Source organism: Calypte anna, chromosome W (assembly GCF_003957555.1).
Source record: "Calypte anna isolate BGI_N300 chromosome W, bCalAnn1_v1.p, whole genome shotgun sequence".
In the NCBI taxonomy this organism is placed as follows: Eukaryota; Metazoa; Chordata; class Aves; order Apodiformes; family Trochilidae; genus Calypte; species Calypte anna.
This window is the reverse complement of record NC_044276.1, coordinates 16,257,939-16,284,978: the sequence shown is the minus strand read 5'-3', so window position 1 is coordinate 16,284,978 and position 27,040 is coordinate 16,257,939. Positions and strand designations below refer to the sequence as shown.

The 27,040-nt window shown below is 41.4% G+C and overlaps 1 protein-coding gene across 2 annotated transcripts in view; it reads right to left on the bottom strand.

Annotated features, from left to right (window-relative positions):
• Nucleotides 1–27,040, bottom strand: part of LOC103537500 (ubiquitin-associated protein 2) — a 132,285-nt gene that overhangs the window by 37,317 nt on the left and 67,928 nt on the right. For both annotated transcript variants that reach the window (XM_030468296.1, XM_030468297.1), the window contains 6 exons: nucleotides 20,624–20,678; nucleotides 19,437–19,540; nucleotides 11,730–11,782; nucleotides 7,462–7,529; nucleotides 4,136–4,325; nucleotides 3,159–3,372 (listed from right to left, as the gene is read on the bottom strand). In XM_030468296.1, the coding sequence (XP_030324156.1) occupies nucleotides 3,159–3,372; nucleotides 4,136–4,325; nucleotides 7,462–7,529; nucleotides 11,730–11,782; nucleotides 19,437–19,540; nucleotides 20,624–20,678 (684 nt within the window). The remainder of the gene's footprint in view (nucleotides 1–3,158; nucleotides 3,373–4,135; nucleotides 4,326–7,461; nucleotides 7,530–11,729; nucleotides 11,783–19,436; nucleotides 19,541–20,623; nucleotides 20,679–27,040) is intronic.

The window sequence follows — 27,040 nt, the reverse complement described above, 5'->3', positions numbered from 1 at the left end:
AGCTCAAGAACAGCGCATCCCTATGAGTAAGAAATCAAGCAAAACAGGCAATAGACCTGTGTGGATGTGCAAGGAGCTGCTTAGAAAAACTCAAATGGAAGAAGGAAGCTTACAGAATGTGGAAATAGGGACTGGCCACTTGGGAGCAATATAGCAATGTTGTCAGAGTATGCAAGGATGCAATGAGAAAAACTAAGGTCCACTTGGAACTAAATCTGGCAAGGGATATCAAGGACAACTAAAAGTGCATCTTCAAGTACATCAATAGCAAAAGGAAAACTAGGGAAAATGTGGGCCTTATGCTGAATGACAGGGGTGCCCTGGTAAAGGAGGATACAGAGAAGGCAGAGTTACTGAATGTCTTCTTTGCTTCAGTCTTTACTGCTAAGCCTGGCCCCAGGAATCCCAGACCCTGGAAGCAAGACAGGAAGTCTGGAGAAAAGAAGACTTTCCCTTGGTCTAGAAGTATCAGTTTAAAGATCATTTAGGTAAACTAAACACCCACAAATCTATGAGCCCTAATGGGATGCACCCATCAGTGCTGAGGGAGCTGGCAGCTGAGCCACTCTCCCTCATCTTTGAAATGTCATGGTGAACAGGAGAGATGCCTGAGGACTGGAAGAAAGCCAGTGTCACTTCAGTCTTCAAAAAGGGCAAAGGGGAGAACCCAGAAAAAACTAAAGGCCAGTCAGCCTCACCTCTATTCCTGGAAAGATGATGGAACAACTCATTCTAGATGACATCTCTAAGATTGTGGAGGAAAGGAAGGTTATCAGGATTAGTTAGCATAGATTCACCAAGGGCAAACCATGCTTGACTAATCTGATAGCCTTCTATGCAGGCATGAATGTCTGGGCAGATGAGGGGAGAGCAGTGGATGTTGTCTACCTCGATTTCAGCAAGGATTTTGACACAGTCTCCCACAGCATTCTCATAGGTAAGCTCAGGAAGTGTGGGTTAGATGAGTTGACAGTGAGGTGGGTTGAGAAATGGCTGAATGGCAGAGCTCAGTGGGTTGTGATTAGTGGTGTGGAGTCCAGTTAGAGGTCTGTAACAAGTGGTGTCCACCAGGGGTCAGTACTGGCTCCTGTCCCGTTCAATATATTCATCAACGACCTGGACAAAGTGATAGAGTGTACCCTCAACAAATTTGCTGATGATACAGAACTGGGAGGGGTAGCTGATCCACCATAAGGCTGTGCTGACATCCAGCAAGACTTGGACAAGCTGGAGAATTGGGCAAAGAGAAAACTTATGGCATTCAGCAAAGGCAAGTGTAGGGTCCTACACCTGGGGAGGAATAACCCCATGCACCAGTACAGGTTGGGGGCTGACCTGCTGGAGAGGAGCTCTGTGAAAAAAAAGCTCTATGGTCAAGGCAGCCAATGGCATCCTGGGGTGCATCAAGATGAGTGTGGCAAGCAGGTTGAGGGAGATTTATCCTCCCCCTCTATTCTGCTCTAATGAGGCCCCATCTAGAGTACTGTGTACAGTGCTGGGCCCACCAGTACAAGAAAGACAAAGAACTACCGGAGAGAGTCCAGCAAAGGACTACAAAGATTATTAGAGGACTAGAACATGTCTCTTATGAGAAAAGGCTGAGAAACTTGGGTCTGTTTAGCCTGGAGAAGAGAAGACTGAGAAGGGATCTCATCAATTCTTATAAATACCTACAGGGTGGTTTCAGGAGGATGGGGACAGACTCTTTTAGATGGTACCCAGTGACAGGGCAAGGGGCAACAGGCACAAATCGGAGCACAAGAAGTTCTATCTGAACATGAGGAAAAACTTTAATTTGAGGGTGGCAGAGCACTGACACAGGCTGCCCAGAGAGGTTGTGGAGGCTCCTTCTCTGGAGACATTCAAAACCTACCTGGACATGATCTTGTGCCACCTGCTTTGGCAGGGGGGGTGGACTAGATGATCTCCAGGGGTCCCTTACAACCCCTACCATTTTGTGGTTCTGTGATTAACTATACCAATAAATTGCAATTATTTCCAAGGGGTCTACAGTTGCAGTTCAGAAGTATTAGGAGTTAAGCTCTCCTGCCCCAGCAAAGGAGAATATTTTCAGCACAAATAGGAAGTCATCTACCATCTCAATCTGGCTGAACGTTAAGAGATGCTGGACACTGACAGGTTTTTTTCCAAGTCTTCCCCTTTCATATTTTTCAGACCCTGAAAACCAGGCAGTGGATCAGAGCACTGTTCAACAACCGTAAGAGATTCAACAGGATTTGCAATGTGAAGGGGTTTTAATTCAGTTTGCAAAGTGCATTAGAAAGCAATATAAAATGTATGTAAACATTTTTTCAGAATTGCTGTGTGCTAACAAATTGGCTACTTATCTATTTGGAAATATACACATAAGAAAGATACAAGAGTTATCACTTTCACATTGAGAATAGAACTGTTTCTCCTAATTTTACTTAATTAAATGAAAAATTCAAACAATTATGAATAGACAAAAAGGGTAACCTGCATGATTCTCAGCACATATAGGCTTCATACTAGGGAAAGAACACTAAGATGTGATGCACATTATGAAGAAATTACATAGTACTCATTCAAAATTCATATAATTCTTAGAAAAGAAAAACTGGGGGAAAAATACAAAATATGGTACAACCTTATACTCAACTAAAAGCAGCACAGACACAATGAAAATAAATATTTTCCAGGATTTGTTGAGAAACAAAGTCACATCAAAGTTAAAAGGTGGTGAGCCCCTGGCCCAGGTTGCCCAGAGAAGCTGTGGCTGCTCCATCCCTGGCAGTGTCTCAGGTCAGGTTGGATGGGGCTTGGAGCAACCTTGGGCTGGTGGGAGGTGTCCCTGCTCATGGCAGGGGGTTGGAACTGGATGAGCTTTAAGGTCCCTTCCAACCCAAACCATTCTATGATGCTATGATTCCACTTAGATACTCAAGAACATTAAATCAAAGATAGCTTAAGCCTATCAAAACTAATTTTGTGATATACTCATAATATCTATTTACCAGCAAGTAAGTGTAACTCTTACAATGTTGTAACCAATTCTATTATTAGGATTAATTTTTTTAGAAAAAGCTTTTTGTTTAAGACCATTTTAAACTGTCATTTCCATTAAGAAAACTTACAGGCTAACAGAGAAGGAGAGAAAACAATGCCAAAACACTTACCAAACTGACTAAGGACTGATGTCTGAGTAATAGGCATTTTTAGATCCCAGGATGATGTGGTAGTTGTGGTAGTGGTGGTAGAGCTACTATTGTTTTGTTGAGAGGTAAACCGACCCAAACCTGGAGATTTCAATTGGTCCAAGGTTTGGGATCCAGTAGAGTTCTCCAATTTAGAGGATCCAAGTTCTCCAAAGCCAGAACAAAGAACTGCAGACTACCAAAAGACAAAAAAATAGAAGAGGGGAAGGAGTGAAGTATTTAATAAATAATTTGAACATAACCATAGGGTCAATGCCTACAGCTGATATTTGGCAGCAACTAAAACCTCTTTAGTCTGAGATTACTAATAATGACCAAAAAAAAAAAAAAAAAAAATCAGCAGTTGTAGCATATAGACAGATCCTCTCTGGTTATCACCTATATAACTTCCACCACTGATTGCAACAATACTGATTTACTTCAATCCATGCATCTCGAAATAGCATGTATATATTAATAGTTGAACTGATTTTCAAAGAAAATAATAATAATAATAATAATAATAATAATAATAATAATAATAATAGTAACAATAATAATAATAAATACAAGTGCCTAATTTCAAACCCTCACAATTGACTCATAAATAATCAGGTTTCCACAACAATCAGTGAGATATGTGTTAGGAAATAACATATCATAGTTTTCTGACGTAGAACTCTCTTCACTATAAACAAATTATTTCATCCTAAATCAGCATGCAGTAAACACACCTGTTCTCTACTCAAAAATTAATGCAAGTACTTCATGTAAACCAAGAAACAACTACTTAGCAAAACCAGAAAAAAAGTAATCCTTTTTTTGGTGTGTGAATGGACATTTGAAATCTGAATTTTACAAATACTGAAACATCTCGTGCAATGACCAGTATTGGAAAACTCGTTTAACCTGAAATATTTACACATGAAGAATACTTTGAAAGCATAAGATAATTTTACCAGACTTTGAGGAGAACTAGAGTTTACAGCACTGGATCCGCCAGTTCCTGATGACATCTGGGTGCTATGCTGAGAATTTGTGAAGACTAGGGCTTGGCCAAAGGTCTGCTTATGATTAGCCTCAAATGAGTTACTTTCTGTCTCTTGGGTAGAAGTCATAGGCTTTTGAAGCACTGCTACCAAATCAATACTGTAAGAAAAAGCAAAGTTTGGCTGGAATAAACATATTGTTTGAAACTGAAAAAAGTATTAACAATACTAAACCTGCCATACTGGCAAAAGAATTTTTACTGATTAACAGTCTTTTCAAATATTGCTTTTCTGCCATATAAAAAGAGGTAGAATAGAGGATTTTGCCACAAAGTAAAATTTTGCTAGCTGAAACCTTACAGTATAGTTAGAATAGAAAGTATCTTTGCAATCTTTTAAAATATCAAATTTACAACATCATGTATCACATAAGTAACCTTGTCTCTAACAAGTCACAAAAGACACACTATGTTTGAGTGAATCCTGTCTGAAAGCCCATTATATTTATTGATAATACACATTCTCTGTATATCACACTATCCCTTTAAAAAGAGCAAGGGATCAAAGTCATACCTCTGGAAGTCACAAGAGGCAGAAATAAAAGCTAAGTTTCTCAGATAGTAGGCACATATCCAAAATTACCACACATACCTGAGCAGGATGAGAAACATGAATTTTCTTGTATTTATCATGGCTTACTAACCCCTACCACATTTTTATCAAGGTTTATCCAAGGAAAAGCAAAACATTCAGACATTAAATCTACTCTGAAAATTCTGACTTAAGTTTATCCTAAACATACCATGGGCTTGGACTGAAGAGCTGCTTCCAGCACTTTCATTAGCTCAGATTTCTTAATCCTCAAACTGTTCTTATGGCGAGTAAAAAACTACCCACCCAACACTCCTCCCCCTCCCCCCCAAAAAAAACCAAACAGAAAACTCCAACAAAAAAACCACCAACGAACAAAAAAACCCAACCACAAACCACCAGAATTTGAATTGATATATAAAATATTTTCTAACATAATTTGAGGGACATCCACTGGATGAATGTTTGCATGAGAATGATGCACATGTAAGCGTATCACCTTTAAGAAGAAAAAGAATATAAACTGGAGACCAACTGATACCATGCCTCCTCCAGGTCATATCCATATTATAAGGAAAATTTTGCTGCAGTCTGCAGTACAGCTATATCAGGATGTTTGGGACCATTAGTCCACCTAGTTTTCTTATCTCATGCTATTCAACTACTGAAGTCTTCCTCACACAACTTTAACCTACTGTCCTAGGACCTGAGGCTAATGCAGGTAACTGATTCCACATCATCATTAGCCAGGCATTTCATTAAGACAAAGGCAATCAAAGAAAGGCAGCAATTGCTGTATTTTTGGTTTTCTATCTGAACTCCATATCATCAGTTAAAGCAAGTAATTGCGATACTTACCAAGAAATACACCTTCTTGACAACGCAAGCTTTTCTGTTAACATATTTGTCAAAGCACTAAGTTCTGAACACTTTCTGAATCTATAGAGGCAGGCTTTCCATTTTCTGGACAGCAAAACCAGTGCTTCCTTTTCACCACAGTAAACATTTCTTTCCAGCTACTTTTGTTCCTTCCTGTAAGCAGTCTTTGTGCAGAATCACAGAATTGCCAGAGCTGTAAGGAACCTCTAGAGATGATCTAGTCCAACTCTCCCACTAAAGCAGGATTACCCAGAGCACATTACACAGAAACGCATCCAGGTGGGCTTTGAATGTCTGCAGGGAAGGGGACTCCACAACCTCCCTGGACAGCCTGTGCCAGTGCCTTGACACCCTCACAATAAAGAAGTTTTTTCTTATGTTTAGATGGAACTTCCTATGTTCCAGCTTGTGCCCGTTGACTCTCGTCCTGTCACTGGGAAGTACTGAGAAGAGTCCGGCTCCATCTTCCTTGCACCCACCCTTTAGATACTTGTAGACATTGATAAGGTCTCCCCTCAGCCTTCTCTTCTCCAGGCTAAAGACTCCCAGCTCTCTCAGCCTTTCCTCATAAGAGAGCTGCTCCAATCCCCCAATCATCTTTGTTGCCTTCTCCTGGACTCTCTCCAGTAGTTTTCTGACTCTTGAACTGGGGAGCCCAGAACTGGATGCAGTATTCCAGCTGTGGCCTCACCAGGGCAGAGTAGAGGGGAAGAATGACCACCCCTGACCTACTGGCTACACTCTTCTTTATGCAGACAAGGATTCCGTTGGCCTTCCTGGCAGCAAGGGCACACTGCTGGCTCACGGATAATTTGCTATCTATCAGGACCCCAAGATCCTTCTCCTCCAAACTGCTTTCCAGCAGGTCCACTCCTAACCTATGTTGGTGCTTGGGGTTCTTCCTCCCCAGGTGCAGGATCCTACACTTCCTCTTAGAGAACCTCATTGGGTTCTTCTCTGCCCATCTCTCCAGCCTGTCCAGGTCATGCTGGATGGCAGCACAGCTCTCTGGAGTGTTGGCCACCCCTCTCAGCTTTGTATCAGTGAACTTGCTGAGGATACATTCTGTTCCCTCATCCAGGTCATTGATGAACATGTTGAACAAGACCGGATCAAGTATTGACCCCTGGGGGACACCGCTGGTTACAAGCCTCCAACTCAGCCCTGCACCATTGATCACCATCCTCTCAGTTCTGTTACACAGCCAGCTCTCAATCCACCTCACTGTCCACTCATTTAGTCCACAATTCCTGAGTTTCCTAATGAGGATGTTATGGGAGACAGTATCAAAAGCTTTGCTGAAGTCAAGGTAGATAACACCCACTTCTCTCCCCTCATCTAGCCAGCCAGTAATGACATCATAGAAGGCAATCAAGTTGGTCAAGCATGATTTCCCTTGGGTGAATCCATGCTGACTTCAGCCAATGACATTCTTTGCTTTCACATGTTTTGTGATGATGTCCAGAATGATTTTTTTCAACACCTTACCAGGGAGAAAGGTGAGACTAACCGGCCTGTAGTTCCCTGGGTCCTCCTTGCCCTTTTTGAAGACTGGAGTGACATTAGCCCTACTCCAGTCCTCAGGCACCTGAGGAAACAGGGTCTTCCCAGTATTATGAATGTGGATTTAGTAAGTTAGCCAATAATACGTAACATAGGAACCTGCAAAACCAACAATTTGCAAGCAAGGCTTTTGCAATTTTGAAATTAGCTTGACCAACCTCTGACTAGAGCTGCCCTGTGTTTTATCCATTTTTTTATATGTGCAAGCTAATGTTGCTTCACCAAGCAGGTTTTTATAGGAAAACTGTGAAAGAAGAGCTTACCTTTGCCCAGAAGTGATATGATTCTCAGCTGGAACAGAGGAAGCAGTGAAGACTTTTGTTTCAGAAAGCTGAAAAAGAGGGGGGGGAGATATTGTAATCATACACATGCTCACATTGTTCTGCAACATCTGTGTAAATTCCATACTGGTCATGTATTTTGAGAGAAAAGTAAAGTCAAACTAACATAACAACCAGTTATGCTGCAGCTCTGTTTAAAGACAAAAAATGTAGTCAAACTTCAGCAAAGTCTTCTCCACAGAATCAAGAACCAATTTAATTCAAGCTTTAGGAAATCTGCTCTATTGAGTACACACAATGGTTTTCTAATGTATCTACATCAGTTTGGGCAATAGTTTAACTGAAATAAATATAGCAGTAGAAAGTAATTAACATGACAGCTAGTATATTATCAGTGTAACGATATAATGTGCAGATGTAATTGAGGACTTCATAGAGCAATTCTGATAAATCTTGTTGCAGAAGTAACATATTACACCATTCTCACTCATTTCATGTATCCCTGTGTTTTACATCTCAACTAACATGACAGTGGAAGCAGGTTTGCACTCAGGTATGTACAGTAATCTAGCATTCATGGTTCCTTCTTGGCATTTCTGCTAGGGGTGGCAATAACATCTTAAATGGATCTCTGTGAGCATGAGTTCAAAAATAATAAAGGGAGAACCATGTAATTGCTTATACTAGTATAACCAGTCAGACCATTCATAGCAGAAAACTGTACTGCTTTCACTATACTTTTACAATACAGATAGATACTTGCACAGGAAGCTGGGGAGGGGGAGCTGGTTGGCTGTGGCTTTGGTGAGAAAGGGGGTGATTTTGGTTTGGAGGGAGGTTGGTTGTTTTAAATAGCTTTTATTGTTTTAAAAAAAGTAGTTAAACAGCTACAACTTCCTAGGGCTAAGTAATTCCTATTGACAGGAATACTTGCAAACCAGGACAGGTCTTAAGCCAGTACAGGTTAGATTTAACAACATAGATATATGAACATATAATGCTTATATTTTAAATTAAATTTGCACAAAATCACCCTTAACTACTTTGGTGTAGCTTTGTATTTAGACTGAAGAATAACTGCCTTATTCAAACACTCATAAAGAATCACTTGAGAATGTTACATTTGAATACAGGTCTTACAAGAAATTATGCATTTTTAATTACATACATTACTAGCAGCCCAATTTAAAGGACATAATGGATGAGCCATTTCATTTAATTGTGGGGGTTGGGCTCTTTTACCAAACGACTTTCAACAAGACAAGAGGGCATGGACTTAAGTTGTGCCAGGGGAAGTTTAGGTTAGATATTAGAAAGAATTTCTTTACGGAAAGAGTGATCCGTCATTGGAATGGGCTGCCCACTGAAGTGGTGGATTCTCCGTCTCTGGAGATATTTAAAAAAAGACTGGATGTGGCACTCAGTGCCATGGTCTAGCAACCGCAACGGTGGTTCAAGGGTTGGACTCGATGATCTCTGAGGTCCCTTCCAACCCAGCCAATTCTATGATTCTATGATTCTATGATTTGCCATCCCACAGGCAGCTAGCTCTACTGAAAGAATGTATATCCCTGACTGTCGTCATATGATTAGGCTTCTCCTATGAATATTGTTGATTTAAGCAGGACACTAAAGGGCTGACTGGGAGCAAATCACCACTCAGAGGCAAAGGTCAAATGTTTCATGTACTCTTCTAGCACCCACTTATGTGCAACACATTGTGTCATGATGTAGTCTCAGGTTGAACAACATTAAATTTTCACTCACCTGTTGGTAACTTGTATCTGACTAGAGAACTCCACATTTAAACAAAAATATTCTTCAGAAAAACACCTGATCTTTATCTGCAGACTGCAGATACATCAGCTTCCTTGGTTGTTTTAATCATGAGTCATTCTTCTAGAATTGTTTGTTATACATTTAAATGCGTGGCTCCATTTCCAGCCACAGGTTCATGCATTTTTCTGTTACACTAAAGCCAGAGTTCATTATATGCTAATAAAGGAACCTTTTCAGATTCAGTAAACTAAAAATCTGATTCTCTAGCACCAATTCTATCAGTAAATAATTTTCAGCTATTTTTCACAACTTTTGTTTTGCAAAACCAATGAATAATTGGATGCAGTACTTCAGAATCAAGTTCAGGAGAGACCATATACAGAAATATAAATCAATACTCATTATGAGACAAGGAATAGTGACTACAGGCAAAAAGACTACAATAGCGCATTTTTGCTGGTTTTGGGGGGCTTTTTTTGGACAGAGCATCAGCCCTTTAGGAGATCATTGAGTTGTTCTTTTTTCATCATCAACTACAACACTGAAAAACAGCCCCTTGTTCTGGAGGTATGCCTTTATTCAAATAAAACAAATGGGCATTTGGCTATATTAAAGCACTTTTCATTTGAACAGGTAAAGTCTAGCAGAGGTCCAGATTTCTCTGCATGACTGGCTTACTTTTAATTGCCTTTTTAATATTGGTTTTTTTTATTTCCCTCACATGTTATTCAGTAGTGATTTTATTTTTACTTACAAATCATTGATAAAGACACTAGATGGCATCTGGCCTAGGACTGGACTACTTCATAGCCCTCTTAGAAATACCCATGTTCAGTAAGGCTCCTCCTGCAAAGGATTTATTGGCTGAAATTTGCAAGGCAAAGGATTTTAATCCCCTTAAAGTATTTTGTGATAGCATGTAATTTTTTTTAGAACAAAATCTGTAGATCAATTCTCTTACAAGGACATTATCTTCACAGTTAACTTGTAATTTACATAAAGACCAAGATCAGGTTTATTTGAAGTGTACCTATTTTCCATAAAATGACACTGAATAGAACAACCTGTATTCTTAAGCTTCTATTGTTTTTGAAATCAGAGAAATAAATTTTTCCCCAAAGTTGTTTTGTTGCAATTTTTCTGCAGCTCACAATTTCATTCACTCTTTCTGAACATCAGCATATGATCAACTTTCTCCTAGGTTACAAGGATTTTTGCAGCACTCTAATAAAATTTAAAAACAGGCTAGAGATTTTATATACTGCTCTTTCAAGACTCATGTGCAAATTATTCAGGTTTAATAATTAATTTTAGAAAAATTCTATCCTTAGTCAGCATTGCTCAACATCCCTCCCATACAACAAATGCTGTCATACCAGCATCAAACAGGGGTGATAACAAGGCCATACATTTTCACTATCCTTAGCCTTTTAAGTCCAACTCTAGCATATACTTCAGAAATAGAGTACAGGTTTAAAAAAGATGACAGCTTTTTATGACAGTAACTACAGAAAACCTAGGAATTTTAGAGTTTCTTTTAATTTTCTCAAAAGACGCAGCCCTCTCAATAGGTAAGGAAAGAGTTTTCATTTATGTGATATGACACATTCACACATTTCTAGGGATAACACTGACATGCCACCCTACAGGAGGAGGCAAAAGGGATGACTTCAAAGACAATCTCTTACTCTTCTGAAAATAAACTTGAAATAATGGATAATCCTACAAAAGATGAAAAAAATCTTAAAAGCTAAGTTTTCCTTTCCATATTTTTTGCTACCTAGGTTATTTAACTGCTTAAGCTTTAATACAATAACTGAAAACTTATAATCACAAATGTGATTTTCACACATGATGATCACAAATGCCAAATATTTTCAGACATGAAGACATCTTTTACCTGGTAAAGCACAAGAACCAAAATTGTTGTAGTAGTTTAGACAACAGATCATGATGAAACAACAGGAATGAAGCAATTAAGTGCTTCAGCATACTACTAGATCCTTTTTTAAATACTATGAACATGGAGTAAGTGGAACAATTATGCAGATTTCAAAAAAAGCATCAAATGAGGAGTCTAAAGTTGACAGCAAGCTTCAGCATTTAATTAGTCTTGTGATATGGCATTAACGATACGATTCCTTATACGATAGAAGGAGGAAGTATGTGGTTAACATCCATCAGCATTGAACAATGGAGAACTTTAATTCACAAATACTTATTTTGGGATAAAAGTTAAGATTTTGTTATCTATATATTGTCCACCCAGGACAAGTAATTCAATTTTATTTTTAAAATAAGTTTATCTAAATATATATATTTTAAACAGGAATTACAGAAAAAAACACAGTAAGAAATATCATTGCATGCATACAGCAAAATATTACTTCAAACATTTAGGTTTTGAAGACAACACAGAAACTCTGAAAAGGGTAATTAATTATTCAGTCTATTCAATAAGGTACACTTACATCTTCATTCCAGTCTTCTGCTGTCCATTCTTCTACTGAGTTTTTCCATGCTCCTATTGTAATTTGGGGAAGGAAAAAAAAACAGTTACAAGCTAAAAGCACAATATTGTATTTCAATCCTTCCGCTCTATAACCAATCCTGTTTTCATTATTAGTGGAACAAAAAAGCCAGGAGATGGTGGCTGAAAATATGGGAAACTCTAGAAAACTAGTCTGCAGATTTACAGTTTTGAGAGGGTTTTTTTTTTCCCCCACTTTAATTTCTGACATGGAGCTGTTGGAGTGAGTCCAGAGGAGGCCACAAAGACGATGAGAGGGCTGGAGCAGCTCTGCTCTGGAGCCAGGCTGAGAGAGTTGGGGTTGTTCAGCCTGGAGAAGAGAAGGCTCCAGGGAGACCTTAGAGCACCTTCTAGTGCCTGAAGGGGCTCCAGGAAAGCTGGGGAGGGATTTTGGACAAGGGCATGGAGTGACGGAATCGAGGGGGAATGGTTTCAAGATGAAAGAGGGGAGATTGAGATTAGACATTAGAAAGAAATTCTTTGCTGTGAGGATGGTGAAGAACCCCAATCCCTTCCCCTAATAGAGAAATTTTATAGTAAAATGTAAAATTCATATAATGGCAGCAGAAGAGTCAATAAGTTTCCACTGTAGCTAAAAAACACTTCTTCCCATAACTTGTGGTAATGTTTATTTGGCAAACACAGTACACAGTCCATAGCATGCAGCAATGGGAAAACTACAGAAAACAATCCTATGGATGCAAAAAACTGATCCCTTCCATAGGAAACAGCAGCCACAGACATGCAAGAGCAATAAATGGACTGAAGGCCTTGCCCACCAGCATAAACATAGGGAAAGTTATCCTAGCAACAACCAGAGCTTTAATTTAAACTACATAACCACAAGCAAAAAAAAATACCAGTAGTAAAGTCCCTTCTACCATCATCTTTGAGCGAGTACAAAAGCAAAAGAACAACTTTTAATAATCTCTTTTTACTTAACCAGGCACCCTCTGAGACACATTTATCCAGAAACAAACTTCCTGAAGACAGTATCACATCCACTTTGTACTAATGCCATCACGTTAGTGCATTCTTTTGTGCACCTTTACAAAGCAGTGTCTTGGGCAGAGGAGGTTCAAATGACACTAATCCAGTGAGGCAAACAGGCCTACCATGAAGATATACACACAGTGGGAAAAAGAGAGGTGGTTTATACCTTGGAATCCAAAATTATTTGGCAGATCCTGAGCAAGGTAACATCTGCTCTGTGTTTACTATGTGGAGCATTACAGAGTTGCCTGAAACATATGCTCACAGCCCCTAACCAGGTTTTTACATGCTGCAAAATATCAAGACAACTGAAAAATAACTAATATATCTGAGCACAGCAAAATTACTACAATGCCTCAAATTTCTAGACTAATCTACACATATCCACAGACATTTTGGAAAGGAGAAAAAGCCCAGTAAGCAGCAGTTTTTAGAGAAACAGTTGATTTTCTTTCCCTTCTACTGACCAGCACAGAAGCCCTTCCTCTGTTATTTCTTTAAAGAAATACATCCTGACATTTGCCCTGCTTATATTTATCTCCCATCAGTCAGAGCAAGGCCCACTTCTGTAAAAGACAAACCTCATTTTGGTATCAGAACTTCAACAACAGAGCTTGGAGTCTGCTAAAACACAAAAAAAGCTCAGATAAATCAAGCCCAACTCTTGAGTATCTCCTATTACATTTGGGAGACCGAGCCTGCTTAGAATAATACTTAGGACATTTTCCTCACAGTCAATTTAATCATTTACCTGTTGCTCCTACTTATGACCATGGTTCCACGTGTTTATTCATTTAAAATATTGAATACAAAATTTCACCCTTTTATTAGTTTACCCAAGCTGCTAAGTTAATAAGCAACAATAAAAAACATACTACTTTTCCAATTCAATCCTTCCAGCCTCAGTTATTTCACTGGTCCTCTCTGCATTAAATTCAGTTTGCTAACGTCTTCCTCCTATTCATGGGATTTTAAGTCTTATGTTGCCACAAATGTACCAATTTCCTTTTAGTCAAAAATCTACCTTGGCATTACTGCAACTCCATATATCCTCTTCCCAACCTTTCCCAACTCTTCAACTCTTCAACTATTTTCCTCCAATTCCTCACTCCCTGTTACGCTATTTGGTTTGGGTTTCTTTTCTTTTTTTTTTTTTTTTTTTTTTTTTAAATAAACAGTCATAGATATTACCCAAAAATAATTTTCTTTTGGTTTATCTCAAACTTATGTACTAATCCTTTCCTTTTGGATTTCATTGACCTTTTAGAATGACCTGAATGTTTCCTTAAAATGTTCCTTCTGACTTTTGCAGCAGTCCTAAAAAACCAAGCAACTTCCTTGTAACTTACAAGCTACACAATCTGCTTCTTCCCCCTTGACAGTTACACTATTATTTTTTCTTTCTTGTCATTCTTCAGTTTCAGAGTCTTTTAAGGCTGCTGCTGCTGAAGATAATAATGAAGTTTTTCTGTGAAATTTATGAAACTCTATCAAAGTAGATGTATCAGTAAATTACCATAATACAATAACATTTTTGTTATCTACTTTGATAAGTGACTACCTCCAATATAATTTATTTATAAGAACTTGTGTTATTTGACTTTCAGAATCTCCCACTGATTTGTACATTACAAAAAAATATAAGAGGCTGAACACTCAGCATGCCTGTAAGAAAATATCAATCACACTGTTCAAGTTTATTCCCTTTTGGATTAGGATTGGTCATTTTGTTTCCTCCCACCTGTCCCTTTGCTTTGCCTTTCAGTTGTAATTCTATAAAAATTAGGATGCAGGAAAACCAATGCTGAATTATTTGAAATACAATTACACTTAAATATTATAAACTATTCAAGATTCATCCCTTATTCTCTTTTTTATTTCAACCAACAACATTAAGTTTTACCTCCACATAACCAGCTAACTTTTCTATAGGATTACATGATGGTGCACTCAGAAACACCTTTCTAAGGTGTTTCTTCAGGCTACTGCAATTCCTCTGGCATCTGCAACCATTCAGGGCAAGAGGTTGTAGAGCGCTTTCAGAGCACCTACAGGGGCAACTACATTTTGGAAACAAAAAGTGTATTCCTTTTTAAAAGAAAATGTTGATGTTGACCCTTTCCCAGCACTGGCTTAAAGAGGAAATACTTAGTAAATAATCAGAACTCCACAGAGAGTTTATATTTGCAATGATGTCTTCAGAAAACATTTTGATGGTAAAATTTGCTTTGTTTCTCCAGGTAGTTGCCTGGTTATCTCCTTTTTAATGTAACTGCAGATAAAAGACACTAATTTTTCAAGTAGCTAGTATGAGTTAATTTTGTTTTCTTTTTCTTTAGATGAAAGAAGAAATGGGACTGTGTAATGAGGAATAAATAGAAGGATTTCCATCCTGATCATACTCTGTGTATACTCTTATCTGACATCCTTCAGTAGCCCACTGCATGCTTTATGGATTATGATACATATACATCCCCCTCATTCATATCTTCAGTAACTCCACATTGATAACTTATTGACAGCAGCTGAATATGATCCAGCATGTGCCCACATGCCCAAGAAGGCCAACAGCATCCTGGCTTGGATCAGCACTAGTGTGGCCAGCAGGGCAGGAACTGTCCCCTGTGCTGGGCACTGATGAGGCTGGAATCCTGGGGTCAGTTCTGGGCCTCTCAGGACAAGAAGGACATTGAGGGGTTGGAGTGTGTCCAGAGAAAGCAACGGAGCTGGGGAAGGGTCTGGAGCAGAAGTCTGCCCAGGAGCAGCTGAGGGACCTCAGGGTGTTGATCCTGGAGCAAAGGAGGCTGAGGGGAGACCTTCTGGCTCTCTGCCACCCCCTGAGAGGAGGTTGGAGCCAGGGGGGGTAAGGCTCTCCTCCCACATAGCCGAAACCAGTGATAGAACAAGAGGAAATGGCCTCAAGTTGTGCCAGAGGAGGTTGATATTGGATATTAGGAACAATTTCTTTACTGAAAGAGTAGTCAGGCATTAGAACAGGCTGCCCATGGCAATGGTAGAGTCACTATCTCTGGAGGTGGTAAAAAAAAAAATCTGTGAATGAGGCACTTCAGTACATGGTTTAGTTGGCACGGTGGTGTTGGGTTGATGGTTGGACTTGATGATCTTGGAGGTCTTTTCCAACCTTAATTATTCTGTGATTTATTACTGGGTCTGTTGATCTATAATTAACATATCAGGACTGTAAATAGGGGAAAATATCAAAACAATTGAAAACTAATTTTTTATTAAGAAGCCAAATCAACAGCTCAACTTTGCAAAACCTGCTTACAACCCCACACCTTCTCTGCCACTCCTTCCCCCTATCCTTGCTTCCATCTTCTTTCCAGTACTCTCTCTTCTGCTTTAAAACTAAGACCCCAGCTGCAGCCTCCTCTAATAACCCTCAAGATGCTTTGCATCACAAGGTTAAAGTGGAACGGGCTGCCTGGGGAGGTGGTGGACTCCTCGTCCCTGGAGACATTTAAAAAGCGACTCGATATGGCACTCAGTGCCATAGTCTAGTGACTGTGGCGGTAGTTGATCAAGGGTTGGACTCGATGATCTCTGAGGTCCCTTCCAACCCAGCCTATTCTATGATCCTATGATTCTATGATTCTATGCTTTGCACTTGGACAAAACTAAACCAACTTCAAAGCCTACTCTTTTAAGAGAAATCTCTTCTTTTTGGATCAGGGACTTATTTCTGAAATTCCTACAACTTTGTCTAAAGAAGAAGCACTGTAAAATAAAACACTTAATGTAATCATATATACAGAGATCTTTTTGTTTTGTCAGTTATGGTGCCTTTTCCATTTGCACTGAAAGTAAATTGAGATTAGCAGCAAAAAGGTACTTACCATTAAAGAAACAAAACAAAAAACATTTACACTTAACTAGTTTACTTTAAATTTCCAACAACCAAATTATCTTGAAGGAATTCCCCACACTGACACTCACTCATTCATATCCCTAAGAACCATTAATGTGGTTTAACCATCACAGTAAACTGTGACACTGATGAAGCCATGGAAAATTCCCAAATGCTTTCTCACATGTTCTTCTCCGTATCGTGTTCCCCAACTTTCCATACATGTCTTACATTGTGTTACTGAAGTGCAGTTGTCAGTGACATGCGCACAGATGAACAGCAAAAACGCACTTGGCATCCAAAAAGAACTTCCACACGTCAACTAGTACACTTTGAATCTCTACAGCTCAGCAGCAAACCACTCATGTAGACACATTTGTACTCTTACGGGGATCTCTTTAGCCACACCCCAGCTACTCTTATTCCTTGGCAGAATTCCTCCATTACTGAAAACTGAGGAGATGCCTACAAGAAGGAAAAGAGGTTGTCATAGGGGAGGCACATGAAGGTGTCCCAGTTTCAGCTAGAATAGAGCCAATTTTCTTCTTAGTTAGAACAGCGTTGTGTTTTGGATTTAGCATGGGATTTGGTATGAGAAGAATGTTGACAACACATTGATGTTTTTAGTTGTTGCTAAGAAATCAAGGACCTTACAACTTCCTGTGCTTTGCTAATGTGCAGGTGCACAAGAATCTGGGAGGGGGCATAGATCCAAATTGGCCAACAAGATATTCCATGTCGCACAATGTCATGCTCAGTATATAGCTGAGAGTTGACCAGGAAGCTCTCTCTCTTCTGGGATTGTGGTTTCAGAATTTGTGTCCTCTGGGACCGTGGTTTCAGAATTTGTGTCCTCTGGGATCACTAGCCTGGGACAGGCTGGGCATTGGTCAACAGGTGGTGAGCAGTTGCACTGTACATCAGTTGTTTATATATTTTGATATTATTATAAAAACAATTTTATAATTGAAAGAAAATAATAATTATCTCAACCCATGGAGAATCTACCTTTACATTTCTGATTTTCTCCCCATCCCCTGGGGGGGCAGGGGAGAGTGAGCGAGTGGCTGTGTGGTATTTAGCTGCCTGCTGAGTTAAAACTACAACAGAAGGCTACCCAGAGTTAGCAGGGAGGGTCAGAAAACATTCAAGCTCACTTGGAAAGTGGAGCTCAAGTCAAGTCATTTGTAAGCCATAGCCTTACAGTTGCATTCATTAATAACTAATCAGTGAATTTTCTACCTCTTGTCCGGTCTCCTCAGAATTCTCTTGTATGTCTTTTCTTAGTTAACCTTATTGCTTCTGCAATATTTGTGACAACATACTCTGTCCTCTGCTACCATATAGCAAACAGCAGAATCAGTATTCCTAGGGGAAGTTTCAAGTCATTAGGTATCCTTCTAACTCATTATCTGATAAACTTATTAAAAAAAACCAAACATGAGTGAAATTAAAAGGCACATTTCTGTTTGTGCTATAGCACCAAGTCATTTCAAAAGTAATTCCTTTGAAAGATGCCATAACTTGGCAAAAGAGCTCCCTCCCTTTCGATAACCATTAATATACTCAGTGCCACTCTCCCACATTGGACTAGAAGGCAATCAGAGTGACAAGACAGCTGCCTAATAAGCCCTCCTAAACTCTGAGCCTGTTATTGTCTTCTCATGTTAAGTGGAAAATGGCTTGTATGTTTAGAAAGCTGCATCTCAAGACACTCACAGCAGAGCTCAACAAAGCACACACTGGCCTCCAGTATCTGTCTTTCCCTTCCATCCTTAACAAATGGGTTGATGAAAAATCATCTGAGTATGGCTCAGCAATGAAGAGATCAGAAAAGTTACCCTTTGCTGAGGTTAAAAAAAATAATCTCTTTTATCACTCAGTGGTTCTGAAGTGTGGACAATAACGTACATTAATTTCTCCATCTTGACACAGGGTTTCCCTTTATCTTCATTTCCTGTCAGAGTATATGGGAAGCAACAAGGTATCCTGGTTTCCCAATCACAGACAAGCAGGTTACATTCTTCATTTCTCAATCACCATGAGACCAGTGCTAAGCAGTATCTTTTCAAACTACATCTGTCTCCGACCTTTAGCATGGAGTACGCACTTCACACTTGAAACTTCATACTGAAACACACAACTGCCTCTATCTTCAGCCAGGCAGACTGCTCTTTTGGCTTCCATTCAAGTGCCTACTCATGCTTTAGTTAATAATTCTCTTCAAAAGGTGGCATGTCTTGGAACTCTCCTCCATCCCAGAGACTCACATCTTTACATTTCTGCGTTGTACAGGTGGGACTGCCAAAGCCATCCCAGCGTCACTGAGTGCATTCATATTTGTAAACTGTTGTGCCTTTTTTTCCTTTTTCTACTTAGATATTCACACCCTACTGCCCAGTGCCTGTGGACCCACCACTTTCAGTAGGACTTACACTCCTTAACTACATTAGGTGAGCTCTTAAGCAGTATTTAAGATACCTAAACAGTTCTTCACATACAAGGTTCTTCCAATAACTCTTCAAATCCCTTTGTCTCTCAAGAGATTGTTAGTACAGAAAAAAAATAATTGCAAATTGCTTTCCCTCCATTCTAACCAGAGTCACTCAGGCTATAGCATGTGTTCTGCACATTAGTAGCAGTTAAGCTATAAAAATGAACTATCTGAGTCATGTGAGATGTATTCAACATTTTCAAAAGTTAACTGAACACTAACAGAATGGTTATTTTAACTGCAATTTGCTATAGGTCTTCAGTCCAATCCTTCCACTTCTTGTAGCATCTTACCAGTTCTATCACCTGCATCATTCTGACCAGTCTCCCAAATCTCTGATTTTGTCCCAAAGCCATCAGTGGCAGAAGAATCCGTATAGTCTGCAGGGTTAAATGTCCTAGAGTTTTAAAAATTAAGAAATGGAAGAGAACACATGGATCATTCAATGAACACAAGTGTCATAATTTTGAGTTGAAGTTGTATTAGATTTAACATGTTGATTTACACAGAATTTATCTTGATAGTACCAAAACAACAATTCCTGAAAAAGCAGTTAACAGCATAACTACTCATCACAGTCTTATAAAGCATGAGTTTATATGCACAGCATATTAAGTCCTTCTCAGATGATAATTTCTCAGCAAGTGGCTGACTGATGAGAAACCAGTATCATAGCCTTTCAGAGCACCAGACCTGCACAGGACAGGAGTCGGAACATCATTAAGATTATTTCAGCATACACTCTTGACACCAATGCCAAAAAACCAGATGCAGCCAAAAGGTGAAAAAGGATTACTGAAGAAAACCCTGTTTTTGGCTTATCATCTAGAAGTATGAACAAGAAGGATTATTAGAGAAGTAGAATGAGCCTTCTGTTCATCATGACATCACTGATATTACATGAAACATCATTAAAGGCAAACGCTGAGTGAAAGCAGAGGAGGCTACACTTCTCTGAAGCAAGGTATTCCAACAAAACTGAGCTTTAGAGCTCCTGAACAACTTCTTTTGATTCTGTTTTGGGTCAATGTATATCCAAAACAGCTAAAGCAGGAAACCACAAAAACAGGAGAAAGTTTAATATTGCTAGACTTTCTGAATTTATATAGAACTTGCACATTCTACATTACACTGAAACAAATCCTTTTTTTAAATCAACCTAGCATCACACAGATCTTTCAGCCTCCTAAGCACTGTGTGTCTGCTACTGAAAGGTACAAATGAGTTCTCAAAGTTTGAGATATAAAGAGTGGTATTTGTGTTGAATGAATTTACATTAGGTTTGTATAGGTGTGTCTAGTTAGAATCACTGGATTAAGATAAAAATAATCCATTAATAATCTAACAGATCTGTGAAATTTGCATCCACACTGGTTTACCAAATATACAGCAATATTAATATATACAGTGGCAATATTAATTGACAATACTGACACTGAGTTTGATCCTTGCCAAAATCTGTACTCTACATGTTTCTTACCCCATGCCTTGGGCTGAAAACCTCCCCGCTCCTCTCCCTCTGCCACGTCCAAACCCTAGGAAAGAAAACACCATTTAACAGCAACAGCAGAGGAGCTGTCAATCTGTAGTCTGTCACATTCGAAAATACTATGGTCAAAGAAGAAAACTACAGTAGTTCAAGATATTTATCATTTACTTCTCAAATTTCCTCACAGGAGAATTTTTTTGTTCCCTAACACACATGTAAGTCAAAGCAAATATAAGACTATGTGCTTCAGTAGGACCTGCAATTCTTTGTTACCTTTTCTGTATCTAGTGAAGTAGTTCCAAATGCCAAGAAAAGGATTTACTTAAAGACCCATCCCACATGACACTACCATTGCCAAATCATTAGACATTGTTCAAAATTCTGTCTCATTTTTCACTCTTGCCTAAAATGCTCTAGAATTCCAGCCTCCCTATATACCCTAATCTCTCAAGAAATTCGGACACGCCTTGCCTGTGAGAAAATTTAAATACTCCATTTGATTACTTCTCTGACTAAACCAACTTGTCTATCCTTACCCTCCTGTACTTTTGCCAACCTGCAACCACAGAAGATCCCTTCCACTTCCCTCTTAACCACAGCTACTGACATGAAAATTGCCAAATTCAAACTGCTCATTTCAAATTACTCAAACACTTTATATCATATCACCCACAATAAAAAAATACTGATTTCTTTTAACAACAAGAAATATTTGTTACCACCATTTTGGTTACCAGCCTCAGTTTACAAGCTTATTGATACAGTGAATGGCTTTAGTTTTGCATGTTGCATAGTGACAACAAGACATGAATATTTTTGTATTATTTAACCATTAGTAAATTACACATCTACATAAGCTGATGGAAACTATTTCTTATATATGGCATATTTCTACATAGATTTTCTCACTCCACCTTTTTTTTAGGACCTCAATCTATGAGATTTTCCAGGTTGTTGGTTTTCTCAGGAAGACTATGACTATTATCTTGTATTAGAAGAACAAAAAGAGGTCAATAGCTGTATAATGAGAACAAACCGATGTTTAAAAACAAGAATTATGTGGTAATTATAAGTCACTGTAACAGTGAAGTTTACCAGAAAACAAAAATTATGTCATCAATACAATGGTTCTCCAAACATCAGAATTAACCATGATCGTAGAATTGCAGAATCATAGAATTTTCAGGGTTCGAAGGGACCATTAAGATCATCCAGCCATGGCCAGGGACACCTCCCACCAGCTCAGGTTGCCCAGAGCCCTGTCCAGCCTGGCCTTAAAAACTTCCAGGGATGGGGCTTCCACCACCTCTCTGGGCAATCTGTGCCAGTGTCTTACCAACCTCATGGTGAAGAACTTCTTCCTAACATCTAATCTAAATCTCCCCTCCTCTACTTTGAATCTATTCCCCCATGTCCTATCACCACGTGACATCCTAAAAAGTCCCTCCCCAGCTTTCTTGTAGGCCCCCTTCAGATGCTGGAAGGCCACAATAAGGTCTCCTCGGAGCCTTCTCCTCTCCAGACTGAATAGCCCCAACTCTCTCAGTCTGTCTTCATAGGAGAGGTGCTCCAGCCCTCTGATCATCCTCGTGGCCCTTCTCTGGACACGCTCCAGCACATCCATGTCCCTCCTGTAAAAGGGGCTCCAGAACTGGACGCAGTACTCCAGGTGGGGTCTCATGAGAACAGAGGGGGAGAATCACCTCCCTTGACCTGCTGGCCACACTTCTCTTGATGCAGCTGAGGATACAGTTGGCTTTCTGGGCTGCAAGTGTACACTGATGGCTCACAGAATCATACAATCAGACAGGTTGGAAAGAACTCCTGAGATCATCAAGTCCAACCCTTGATCCACTACAGCCGTGGTTCCCAGACCAGGGCACTGAGTGCCACATCAGTCTCTTCTTAAAAACCTCCAGGGACACAGAATCCACCACCTCCCTGGGCAGCCCATTCCAATGCCTGATCACCTTCTCTGTAAAGAATTTCTTCCTAGTATCTAACCTAAACCTCCCCTGGAAGAGCTTAAGCCCATGCCCTCTTGTCTTACTGATAGATGCCTGGGAGAAGAGATTGACACCCCCCCTGGCTACAACCTCCTTTCAGGGAGTTGTAGAGAGTGATGAGGTCTCCCCTGAGCCTCCTCTTCTCCAGACTAAACACCCCCAGTTCCCTCAGCCCTTCCTCATAGGACTTGCACTCGAGTCCCTTCACAGCCTCGTTGCCCTTGTCTGGACCTGCTCCAGCACCTCAATCTCCTTCCTCATCTGAGGGGCCCAGAACTGGACACAGCACTCAAGATGTGGCCTCACCAGCGCTGAGTACAGGGGAAGAATCACTTCCTTGGACCTGTTGGTGACACTGTTCCGGATACAGGCCAGGACGCCGTTGGCCTTCTTGGCCACCTGGGCACACTGCTGGCTCATGTTCACCTTCCTGTCAACCCAAACTCCCAGGTCCCTTTCTGCCTGGCTGCTCTCCAGCCACTCTGTGCCCAGTCTGTAGCTCCCCCTGGGGTTGTTGTGGCCAAAGTGTAGGACCCGGCACTTGGCCGTGTTGAACCTCATCCTGTTGGAATCGGCCCAACTCTCCAGTCTGTCCAGGTCCCTCTGTAGAGCCCTCCTGCCTTCCAGCTGATCCACACTCCCCCCCAACTTGGTGTCATCTGCAAATTTGCTAATGGTGGACTCAGTGCCCTCACCTAAATCATCAATGAAGTTATTAAACAGAACTGGGCCCAGCACTGATCCCTGTGGGACACCACTTGTGAGCGGCTGCCAATTGGATGCAGCACCATTCACCACCGCTCTCTGGGCTCGGCCCTCCAGCCAGTTCCTAACCCAGCACAGAGTGCCCCTGTACTTGAAAAAGTAGGTAGTAGACATTTTGGAGGTCCAGAAATGTCTTAAAACTTGCAGTGAACTAGGGCAAGGAGAAGCAGTGGTGAGGGGAGGGACAGGAAATTCATTTCAATAGGAATTTCTTAAACTGGTTTTACTATTTCCTGGAGCTGCTGCTCTTATTCAGTTAAGGTGGTCCCCTGAAAATAAGGAATAATTTTAATCCAAATTCAAACAGCCTATCATATATGGGGGGCATGTAAGGAAGCTGTCCGAGCAGCAAGAGAGCTGTTTAGAAAAGCAAAAGCTCAGTTAGAATTAAATCTATCCAGGGACATCAAGGGGAACAGCAAAAATATTAACAGCAAAAGGAAGACTAGGGATTGTGTGGGCCCCCTCAGAAAGGAAAAAGGATAACTAGTGACAAGTGATATGGAGAAGGCTGGGGTTCTCAATGTCCTCTTCACCTCAGTCTTCACTGGCAAGAGCTCCACCACACTCCTGAAGTCACAGAAGACAATGGCAAGGAAAAGGACTTGGGGGTGCTGGTGGATGAGAAGTTACAGAAGTTACAGCCCCCTGTGTAGCCAGAAAGGAGTCTCTTGTCCGGAGTCGATGCGTTGATACGGTGATATAGACTCGGATGTGATCTGAATCTATTGCCCACAGTACGGAACTAGCAAAGATGTTCTGCTGCTAAGGAAGCAACCAGTCACTCTCTCAGCTAGCTCTAGAATGAGCTGCCTCAGTGGGTGTGAGCCTCACTATTTATTGGCCCCATGGTCTTGCACATGCTCCATAGGGGCCCTGCCCTGACTGGGCACAGGTGGAGTTGATAGCGGCTCACACCCACTTCCTGATGATCAGAGGCACCTGGTCGCTCTGTTCCACTACACCCCTGTAACCAGGAGGGAACAGTTAGCCACCTGCTGAGCCACTTGGATCTTCACAAGTCTATGGGACCAGACGGGATCCACCCCAGGGTGATGAGGGAGCTGGGGAAGAGTTCACCAAGACACTCTGTTATTTACCAGCAGTCCTGGCTCACTGGGGACATCCCAGATGATTGGAAGTTGGTGAATGTCACACCAATCCACAAAAAGGGCTGGAAGGAGGACCCGGGAAACTACAGGCCTGTCAGCCTGACCTCAGTGCCTGGCAAGGTTATGGAGCAGATCATCCTGGGGGCAATCACACAGCACCTACAGGATGGACAGGGGATCAGACCCAGCCAGCACGGGTTTAGGAAGGGCAGGTCCTGTCTGACCATCCTGATCTCCTTTTATGATCAGGTGACCCATCTGGTGGATGAGGGGAAGGCTGTGGATGGATGTGGTCTACCTGGACTTCAGCAAGGCCTTTGACACCATCTCCCACAGCATTCTCCTGAAAAAGCTGTCAGCCCACAGCTTGGACAGGGGCACTCTGCGCTGGATTAGGAACTGGCTGGAGGGCCAGGCCCAGAGAGTGGTGGTGAATGGTGCTGCGTCCAGTTGGCAGCCGGTCACAAGTGGTGTCCCACAGGGATCAGTGCTGGGCCCAGTTCTGTTTAATAACTTCATTGATGATTTAGGTGAGGGCACTGAGTCCACCATTAGCAAATTTGCAGATGACACCAAGTTGGGGGGGAGTGTGGATCAGCTGGAAGGCAGGAGGGCTCTACAGAAGGACCTGGACAGACTGGAGAGTTGGGCCGATTCCAACAGGATGAGGTTCAACACGGCCAAGTGCCAGGTCCTGCACTTTGGCCACAACAACCCCATGGGGAGCTACAGACTGGGCACAGAGTGGCTGGAGAGCAGCCAGGCAGAAAGGGACCTTGGAGTCTGGATTGACAAGAAGCTGAACATGAGCCAGCAGTGTGCCCAGGTGGCCAAGAAGGCCAACGGCATCCTGGCCTGTATCCGGAACAGTGTCACCAACAGGTCCAAGGAAGTGATTCTTCCCCTGTACTCAGCGCTGGTGAGGCCACATCTTGAGTGCTGTGTCCAGTTCTGGGCCCCTCAGATGAGGAAGGAGATTGAGGTGCTGGAGCAGGTCCAGACAAGGGCAACGAGGCTGTGAAGGGACTCGAGTGCAAGTCCTATGAGGAAGGGCTGAGGGAACTGGGGGTGTTTAGTCTGGAGAAGAGGAGGCTCAGGGGAGACCTCATCACTCTCTACAACTCCCTGAAAGGAGGTTGGAGCCAGGGGGGGTGTCAATCTCTTCTCCCAGGCATCTATCAGTAAGACAAGAGGGCATGGGCTTAAGCTCTTCCAGGGGAGGTTTAGGTTAGATACTAGGAAGAAATTCTTTACAGAGAAGGTGATCAGGCATTGGAATGGGCTGCCCAGGGAGGTGGTGGATTCTGTGTCCCTGGAGGTTTTTAAGAAGAGACTGATGTGGCACTCAGTGCCCTGGTCTGGGAACCACGGCTGTAGTGGATCAAGGGTTGGACTTGATGATCTCAGGAGTTCTTTCCAACCTGTCTGATTGTATGATTCTGTGAGCCATCAGTGTACACTTGCAGCCCAGAAAGCCAACTGTATCCTCAGCTGCATCAAGAGAAGTGTGGCCAGCAGGTCAAGGGAGGTGATTCTCCCCCTCTGTTCTCATGAGACCCCACCTGGAGTACTGCGTCCAGTTCTGGAGCCCCTTTTACAGGAGGGACATGGATGTGCTGGAGCGTGTCCAGAGAAGGGCCACGAGGATGATCAGAGGGCTGGAGCACCTCTCCTATGAAGACAGACTGAGAGAGTTGGGGCTATTCAGTCTGGAGAGGAGAAGGCTCCGAGGAGACCTTATTGTGGCCTTCCAGCATCTGAAGGGGGCCTACAAGAAAGCTGGGGAGGGACTTTTTAGGATGTCACGTGGTGATAGGACATGGGGGAATAGATTCAAAGTAGAGGAGGGGAGATTTAGATTAGATATTAGGAAGAAGTTCTTCACCATGAGGTTGGTAAGACACTGGCACAGATTGCCCAGAGAGGTGGTGGAAGCCCCATCCCTGGAAGTTTTTAAGGCCAGGCTGGACAGGGCTCTGGGCAACCTGAGCTGGTGGGAGGTGTCCCTGGCCATGGCTGGATGATCTTAACGGTCCCTTCCAACCCTGAAAATTCTGTGATTCTATGATATTCTCATGCTAAGAAATTAATTTATCTCAGCTGTGGAAATTAAAACATGGCCTTAAAACACTAAGAACGCACAGTCATTTAACACAGAGAAATTAGTCTTGAAGCAATTAAAAATGCCCATTAAGTATTTGCAAACTTTTGATGCTTTTTAGCAGTGACTAAAAGGTCAGTGAGCAAACAGGCTTCACACCACAATTAAGGGCAGGGACTCAAATTCTGAGCATGCAGTCCCACTATAACTTAAACCCCATTTACATCAAAACAAGAACAGCGATCTTTCTCACCAGTGATCGCAAGCTCTGCTCTCTCTGGCAGTTTTACACATACACAAAACCACTATCAGAAAACAAATTATTAGTTCACTGTTGGATCAGCTGTCCAAACCAGTTCCCTGCTTGTTAAATGCCAGAAAAACAGTCACCTTTACACCAGGATAAGCCACAAAAAACCCCTGT